The sequence below is a fragment of the Scardinius erythrophthalmus genome, assembly GCF_964197995.2.
Source record: "Scardinius erythrophthalmus genome assembly, chromosome: 10".
In the NCBI taxonomy this organism is placed as follows: domain Eukaryota; kingdom Metazoa; phylum Chordata; class Actinopteri; order Cypriniformes; family Leuciscidae; genus Scardinius; species Scardinius erythrophthalmus.
In genome coordinates this window covers 35450309-35458645 of record NC_138230.1, presented here as the reverse complement: position 1 = coordinate 35458645, position 8337 = coordinate 35450309, and the positions used below count along the sequence as shown (strand labels likewise).

The 8337-nt window shown below is 39.6% G+C and overlaps 1 protein-coding gene across 1 annotated transcript in view; it reads left to right on the top strand.

The window, feature by feature from the left end:
* ripor2 (RHO family interacting cell polarization regulator 2) overlaps window positions 1–8337 on the top strand; it is a 65884-nt gene that overhangs the window by 21242 nt on the left and 36305 nt on the right. Inside the window, exons 2-6 of the mRNA XM_081376549.1 lie at window positions 2093–2213; window positions 5534–5695; window positions 5905–5983; window positions 6538–6561; window positions 6844–6897. Coding sequence (XP_081232675.1) covers window positions 2093–2213; window positions 5534–5695; window positions 5905–5983; window positions 6538–6561; window positions 6844–6897 — 440 coding nt within the window. The remainder of the gene's footprint in view (window positions 1–2092; window positions 2214–5533; window positions 5696–5904; window positions 5984–6537; window positions 6562–6843; window positions 6898–8337) is intronic.

Below are 8337 nucleotides of genomic sequence, written 5' to 3'. Positions count from 1 at the left end.
AGAGAGAGAGAGAGAGAGAGAGAGAGAGAGAGAGAGAGAGAGAGGAGAGAGAGAGAGAGAGAGAGAGAGAGAGAGAGAGAGAGAGAGAGAGAGAGAGAGAGAGAGAGTGAGAGAGAGATTTTTTTTAGATTTATGTTTAAAATAACAAAAAAACACTAGTCAGAATTTATAATGTGGGATTTTTGGAGGGAACGAGGGACCAGTTTATCACTTTTCATTCGGTACTTCTCCTGCCCAGCTTTAAGACCCCCTCACACTCTCAACGGGCCAGATAAACATGGTCCCTGCTGGAGGTGACAAATTAATAAAAACCCCCCCTCCTCGGTTCTTTTGTCCTCATCATCCGTCTCTCACAGTGAGGAGTTCAGAATTGGGTGCCAGGCAGCTGTACTCCGAATACTTATGAGCAGTCGTGCCCGAAGGGACGGGGATGACGTAGCCAACATCAACAGCGCTTCACAAGTGCCTGTGAACCGAGACGGCCAGGCCTGAATAGAATGAGTGGAACAATCCCAGCATGCACTGGGTGGCACAGTGTCGCTTTGTGTTTTTGAAACTGAAGTGGAACCTTTGTTTGTTGAAATAAGCAATTGGTTAAATAGGTTGTGTTCATTTTGCATTTTGATTCATCAACATGAACACCTTGATGCATGAATTATTAAGTTGAAATAAATCATATGACATGCCAAAAGTGATTGAAATAATCCAGGAATAGGGTCAAATTTGCCAAAGTTTTTCTCAAGTTGTGTTACACCGTTAATATTCAATTCAAAATTAAATAAATCAATTATATTAATTAAAATATATATATATTTATTTTATTTGATATTACTTTTTGAGGAGGAACACATTTTGAGAAGTATGGAAATGTATCCCCATTCTGTAGAGCATTGCTTTTCTCTGATTGGATGTGTTATTTTAGGCAGCAAAAATCATAAGCTACTGTGTATTCTTTTTATTATTTCTGCCTTTTATGTGAATTATCTGTTTGTTTTGTCATGATCACAATGCACGGTACATAAGTTCATGTTCTACAGTGCCTATAAATAGCCTGGTACACGTTATACAAGACTCTTTTGTATTTCCCGTGCAAAACAACATCTATCTCAGAGCCGTATTGCTTTTGTGTAGCTCCATCTAAGCAATGGTGTATCTATTGCACTGAGCATAAAACCCACAGGTGTATAATTACCTCCTACACACGGCCCCTGGACACAGTATGTAACCTCAACTATGGAGAGAATCTCAGCCTCAAAACCCAGATTTTTCCCTCTGTTTTGGTGTAGATGTCAGTGCCCCGGCAGGGTTATGATGGTTGCTTGCTAATTTAGGGTCAAAAATGAGTCCTTTCTTATCAATGATCGCAGATCTCATAGCCTCATTACCCTCAAATCGGGAGTTTGCCACTGCTGTCATCATCCCACTTTGCTCTGATGAAATATGGGAGGTTGGAGATGAGCTATAAGGAGATCAGAGATGATCATGAAGGCTTTTTTGTAGGCGGGAGATTTCTACACCCTCTCTGGATCATTGCATTTGATAGAAATGAGTGATGGCGTTGGTCTTTCAGGGTTCCATTAGACCACCTCCTGTTTGTAAGTGCTTTTTCTGTCTTCATCTGCGGTGGGCTCAGGTGGCTTCGAGCGGTTTATAAAAACCTCTGAATGTGCACCGTATGGGGTCTTCTCACCCTGCAGTGCTATTTTTGGTAACCATATACACTGGAGATTAAATGACTCATTGCTTGCTTTCCTGTGTGATTTTTAGCTGGCTTATTGTACATTAATTTGCAGACAAGGTTGTCAGGATTTGTTTTTATTAGAGAGCCAGTATCTTTCAAAAAATAAGATCTAAGTCAGTCCTGTTGCACCAGCTATGTGCAAGTTAAAACTAAGCCTATAGTTGTGACTTAAAGGGGCACTAAGTTACAATTTATGCTCTACTAATTATTTTTGCATTGAACCATTGAACTTAGTTGAAGCATAACTCTGCGTATAACTAAATATTTATCATATTAACGGCATCATCCTAGACACACAACCCTTCCCCCATCTTTACCACTGACTTCTCTCTTCCCTCTGTCCCCTTGCAGGAGTGTCCTCCCGCTCTCCAGACATCATGGCTGCTGGCACTCACTCTCCTGGAGGGCCCAATGGCATCATCAGGAGCCAGTCATTCGCCGGCTTCAGCACCCTGCAGGAGAGACGCTCACGGTGAGGTCATCTGCCCTGTCAGAAGCTAAAACACTCACCCCTCTCTAGATGAGCTTCTTGATTCACTGGATGCATATAAAAAATCGGTTTTGCCACTGCAGAAGAAACAATTGTATTTTTAACACTTTACATAGGACTGTTAAACATATTTTAAAGCATTTGCAGGCAGAGGTGAGAGATTGAGAAAGGATGTGAAAATATTGTATCATGTAATAGTGTTTAATTCATGCCATGTGCTAGGGCTGCACGATATTGAAGAAAAATCCGATATGCGATAACTCATTAAATAATGCGATATTCGATATGCAATACGATAATGCTTAAAGTGTGTAAAATAAACTTAAATTATCTTTAAAGTGTATTTAAAATGATAACCTACATGTTTCACATTCTTTTTGTGACAAAACATCCCTACAACTTCTGAAAGTGAACATCAGTGTTTTACTGTAGCAGGAGAAGGGTTATTTTAAAATCAGTGTAAACCACGGGTTTTAGGCTTTCAGGTTATCCTACATTAGGTTTATTTAACAACAGAAACTGAATAATCAAATGTAAAAATAAAACACTGCTTAGTCTTCACTATGAATTAAATTGATTCTTATTAAAGCTAAAAAAGTCAATCAGCCAAGAGCAGTGAGTGATTTTCTCTTTGTCTTTTGTTCATGACCCCAGTTATTGCAAGCTGTTGCGATATGCATATCGCGATTATATACATTTGTGATATTTCGATAATTTCGATATATTGTGCAGCCCTACCATGTCCCATTTCTGGGTGCTTACTCAGAATTTGCACCTAACAAATTTTCTGACAAGTGGGCAAAACCTCTTAACTCTCTGCATTGATTTTTAACGGGGGTTTCTATATAGAGCTATAAATAAAGCATGACCAAAAGTATGTGGACACCCCAACACCACACCAATATTTGCTAAATCGTTAATTCCACCGATTTCTGCTACCACTTTTCAGACTTTCCTCTATAAAAACAAATTGCAAAAGAACTGCAAATTACAGTGATGTGAAACAACAGATGCAGTAACCGCATTAAAGAGTGTATTTTAACTGTGCGTGCTGGCTTATCTTAGTATGACGGAGTGAATCGTGACTGGGTGACCCCTTAGGCAACAGCATGTGCTCATTCTACACAATGTCCTAGATTTACTGTAGCACTACCTCTAGTGCTCTTTTTTACTGTCTGTGCCTGTGACACGTTCAGACATGTCGAACAACCAACTGCCTTTGTGTTATTATGAAACATGAATATTATTACTGTGACATCAGAAGTAGGCTAATAAGCACCCTGCCTTTTGACAGAAGTCTTAAATGTCAGAAAGCATTGAGGCAAGAGTGGCATTAGATGTACAGCACAAGCTTTATCCTTGTAACATTTTGGGGTTTAACTAAAATTATGACATGAATCCTTGAAATCTCTGAAAAGAGAAAGGGGTGGTTATTTGCAAGGATATTGCACAGATGAGTGTGAAGTGCTCTGAAATTCCAACACTAGACTACAGACTCCAAGTCTGCACTAAACTCACTGGTGTTTACGTTAGGGAGCTGCAGAAGAAAAATATATATAGATGGCTCATGGATTTAGGATTCTCTTTTAAAGTGAAGATATTGCATGGGTGAATCTCACAAAAACATTTCCAGATCATGTTTCACCTCAAAGAATAAAAAATAAGAAATTATTTATTTTAAATATGCCCTCCCGTGGACGGTCCTCAGAGGAATTTTAGTTCCTATGTGGAGTGGGTGCTGGTGAATTGTGGATCTTCATTCATTGTCTGCACTGCAGATGATGAAGACATCACCAGCCCCACTCCGGATCCAGAGCCCAGCCATCCACCAACCAAGCTTCCAAAGGAGAAGATGACTGAGCTAACGCAGATACAGAGGCCAACCCCCCCGAAATGCCAGCGCCAGAGCTGACTCCTGAGCTCAACATCGGCCTGGAGCCCTAGGAAATTTGATTAGATAGATTTAGATGATGTTATTCCTCTAAGTCTCCTATCGCCGTTGGTTCCACCTAGCTTCAAGACTCCAAGTATCTTGGGTTTCTAATTATCCCACCCGGCCTTTCTCTCCCACCACCTCTACCAAAGCAAGCTAGTCCTCTGGCCCCGTCTCCGCTGGTTCCCTTCAGTCCCTCAGCTCCTCTTCCGTTGGCTCCAACCAGAAACTCGGATCTGCCTTGGGTCTTCCAGTCTCCAGCTCTGCCTTGGCATGAGGAACTTCTGTCTCTGCCTCGGGATGTCGACCAGTCGGCTCTGCTTTGGCTCATTCCTCACTTGGTTCCATCTGAGGCAATCGTCCTTACGGCTTCACCGGGCTCCCTTGGTCAGTCATCACTCTGCCTGCGCCACAGACTTCCAGGCCTTCAGCTACGCTTCGTCCCTCCACCCCTTCAGCTCCGTCGGGTCTCTGTGTCTCCTCGGCTCCGCCTAGGTCTCCAACTATCCTGGCTCCACCCCTGCTTGTCAGACATCTGATTCCACCCTGGATCCTCCCACCATTGGTTCCATCATGGTCCTTCATCCTGGCTGTGCTCTTGGTCAGCATCTGGATCCTCGCTCCGTCAGCTCCTCCCTCCGTCGTCTCATCCATGGTAGTTTCCTCTGTCAGACCCTTCTTGGTCACATCCCTCTCCAGCTCCACGTCCTCCTACAAAGTCCTTTTGGTAAGGACACCTGTTTAGTTCCTGTTTGCCTTTGTTCCCGATCCAGGCAAGGCCTGATTGAGTTGTGTTAGTAGTGTGTTGAAACTCACGGTAATGACAGTGAAGGCTGTGACATTTCTGAAACATGCTTGAAATGGTTGACCAATCACAACACACTGGTCAAGCCGACCAATCATATAAAATTGCTTTTTTTTTTTTTTTGGAACTAAACAGCATTACTGACATACTGGGAAGAGAGGTGCTGCAACAATGTAAAATGTGTGAAAAATAATGTGTTTTTTTTTTAACTTTCAAGTTTGAAAACCTTTTCTTGTAGACCCCAAAAAGAAAATCAAGACTTTGAAAAAGGGCATAATAGGTCCCCTTTAAAACACCTCTATGGTAAATCACAAAGTCATTAGTATGACTTTCTGTAAAGCTGCTTTTGAAACGATGTGCTATATAAATAAATTTGACTTGACTAGCAACTAACACAGAGACTTGGCAACCTAGAATACTTTTCCTTGATTGTAATTGTCCTAAAATAAGGCTTAATTTACTTTAAGAAACATATAATTTCTTTCTTTTGATTTTGTGGTGAAAATGACCACCACATGTTCCACAGGTTCCTTGAGATTCATCCTCATCTGTTTGTGTTCTCAGGTGTAACTCCTTCATGGGGAACTCAGCAGTGCAGAAGAAGCCCATCTCAAAGCCCAGGAAGCCCCATCTGTCCGGGCACAAATCCAGCAGCAGCAGCAGCTCACGAGAGCCTCAGCCCAAAAGAGTGGAAGAAGTTTACGGAGCCCTCAAACAAGGCCTGGAGTGAGTGCTGTTTAGATGTCTCCTCTGATTCACATATGTCCTGTCACATACTGTAGATCTTCTCTCTCAGCTGTCTACCGTCATACTGTATGCACATTGACTGCATGAATCATTGCTGCTCAGAATGGCTTTGATGAAATCTTTGTACTGTGTGCAGTCATGCAGTTCTACAGAGTTCTGAAGGATTTGTCGTTTTCTCTTTCTGTCAGTGAATATCTAGAGGTGCACCAAACAGAGCTGGATAAACTCACTTCCCTTATGAAAGACATGAAGAGGAATTCCAGACTGGTGAGACATCATCAGGTTTCCTACACACTATAGTTTATAGTGCATCAGAGTGCTGCTAATCTATTGATTTCAATAGGCGACTATCCTAAAATGTTATATGGTTTATGGTTTCCTCAAAAATATATAGTACGAATGACTTCTTTCAGAAACATGTATATTATAATAAAATGATGTATTAAACATATATAGAAATCATTTAAATAAGCAACACTGCATAAGATGTTAAGACTTGTTTTCAGAGAATATATTTTTAATATGAGATATTTTGGCTTACTGCATTGGCAGATTTTTTTTCTTTTTAGTATAAACAAATGAAAAACAAGTGAAAAAAATTTTAAAAAAAGAAATTGAAAGCTTAGTAAGAAGTCATTAATTGCAGTGTAGCATATTTTTTTAGTTTAAAGACTACTTTTCTAGCAAAACCAGCAAGAAATCCCTGGTGACCTTCATATATATATATATATATATATATATATAATTTTTTTTTTTTATTGTTATAATAGGTTGATTTTTCTAGCATTTCCACTGATACATATCTTTTTTTTCTTCCTCAGGGTGTGCTGTATGATCTGGACAAGGTAGGGTCCTTAAACACACTAATGCTTCTTAACCTGTCGAAGTTGACCTGTGTTAACCTTTTTAAAACGTTACAAGAAGTTAGAAACATGCTGCAGGAAAAATAAGCAGCTTTACATAAATGATGTGCTGCATTCCTGCAGCAGTGATTCGTTATTGCGACACTCTAATCGCCTAAGGTGTCAGTTGAACTCTGAACTTAGATTGCTCACTGTGAAATCTTTTGCAATTCTTTTTCAGTGAATAACTTTCTGATTTTGTCATTTTATTTCCTTGCTTCCCAGCAAATCAAGACCATAGAGCGATACATACGACGACTGGAGTTCCACATGAGTAAGGTGAAGTTCACAATTTTTTTTTTTTATATATATATGTATGTGCCTATTTTATATATTAGAAAAGGTGAAGTCAGTACAACAAATGAAAATACAGTTTTTTTTTTGGAGTGCTTTGTGTTATAAATGTCTTGGCTCATTTTGAGTCCCTTGGTTTGGCATTCTAGTGTCAGGAGTCCTGCTGTGTCCCCTTCCTCTTGCAGTGTGTTTTAGTGACATTACAGGTGGGTGTCTGCAGTAAACTACTGTGCTGACTGGCAACTCAGCAGCACGTCAAGTCCTGAAGTAGCCATGGCAACCTGACGAAGGGAGCTTTGAGGCTGTTGAAGAGCAATTCATAGCTCAAATTAGCCCGACACACTTGAAATTAGCCCCGCATTCAGCTAGCTCACAGGAACACTCTGAACCGTGTGGTCGTACACAGATCTCAGAGAAACAATTTAATCTTATTATTATTATTTTTTTTCTGTGTTTAATGCTGTTTATGGTTGGCACTGGATCTAGGTCAATGCAATTCCCTTGGGTGATGAGCAAACCTCTGATGGCTCAATCCAGGGTGTTAATGAGTGTGTGCAAGTATAAATAGAGGGAGATGCCTTTTCTTTATGATTTCAAGTTTGTTCAAATCTGATTGGATCTGTGCTGCCCTATTTATATAGCTTTGATCATTATCAGTCTTGACAAGAAAGAAGACATATCGGAAGAGATATCTACAAAATCATGCTCTGTTCTAACATTTGCCAAAGTACTAGAGATGCCCGGCTCGTAAACAAATCATTCTTTTAATCTGATTCTCTTTAGTGAACTGGTTTAACCAGTTCACCAAATTGGACTGAATCTTCACAAGAGTCAAACGATAGACTGATGAAATGATGTACTGATGAAAATAAACACCCTTATAATTATTAATATTATTACTATTATTTTTGTTTAATTTAATAAAGTGTAAATCAGCTATGCACTTACACGTGACTTTATTTGAAAATGTTCAAGCATGTATTTTTCCCAACGTTGGTGATAGCATTACGTATTAATGACAACATAACATGATGCAAAATAACTGTTGAACACTATACTTTTATTTTATTTTATTTTACTTTACTTTACTTTACTTTACTTTACTTTACTTTATTTTATTTTTTTCACAGAATGGAATCAAACTTTCCCTTACATCAAGATTCATGCTATCAGAATTAAGAGATTTCATTATGAACTCATTGAAAATTTTCTCATTGAAAATTTTTCATCAAATACTCCTCAGACCAAATGATCTGGGCCATGTTTCTATCCACATTAATTTAAGGTCTGACAGTAATAGTGTTTATGTTTGTTGCTGAAGGTGGAGGATTTGTTACAGAGGCAGGGCTTTGATGCCTGTAGAGGTGGTGAATTAAGGGGGATGAATTCAGATGCCCAACTTTTCAGAAAGGGTTTAAATGTGCT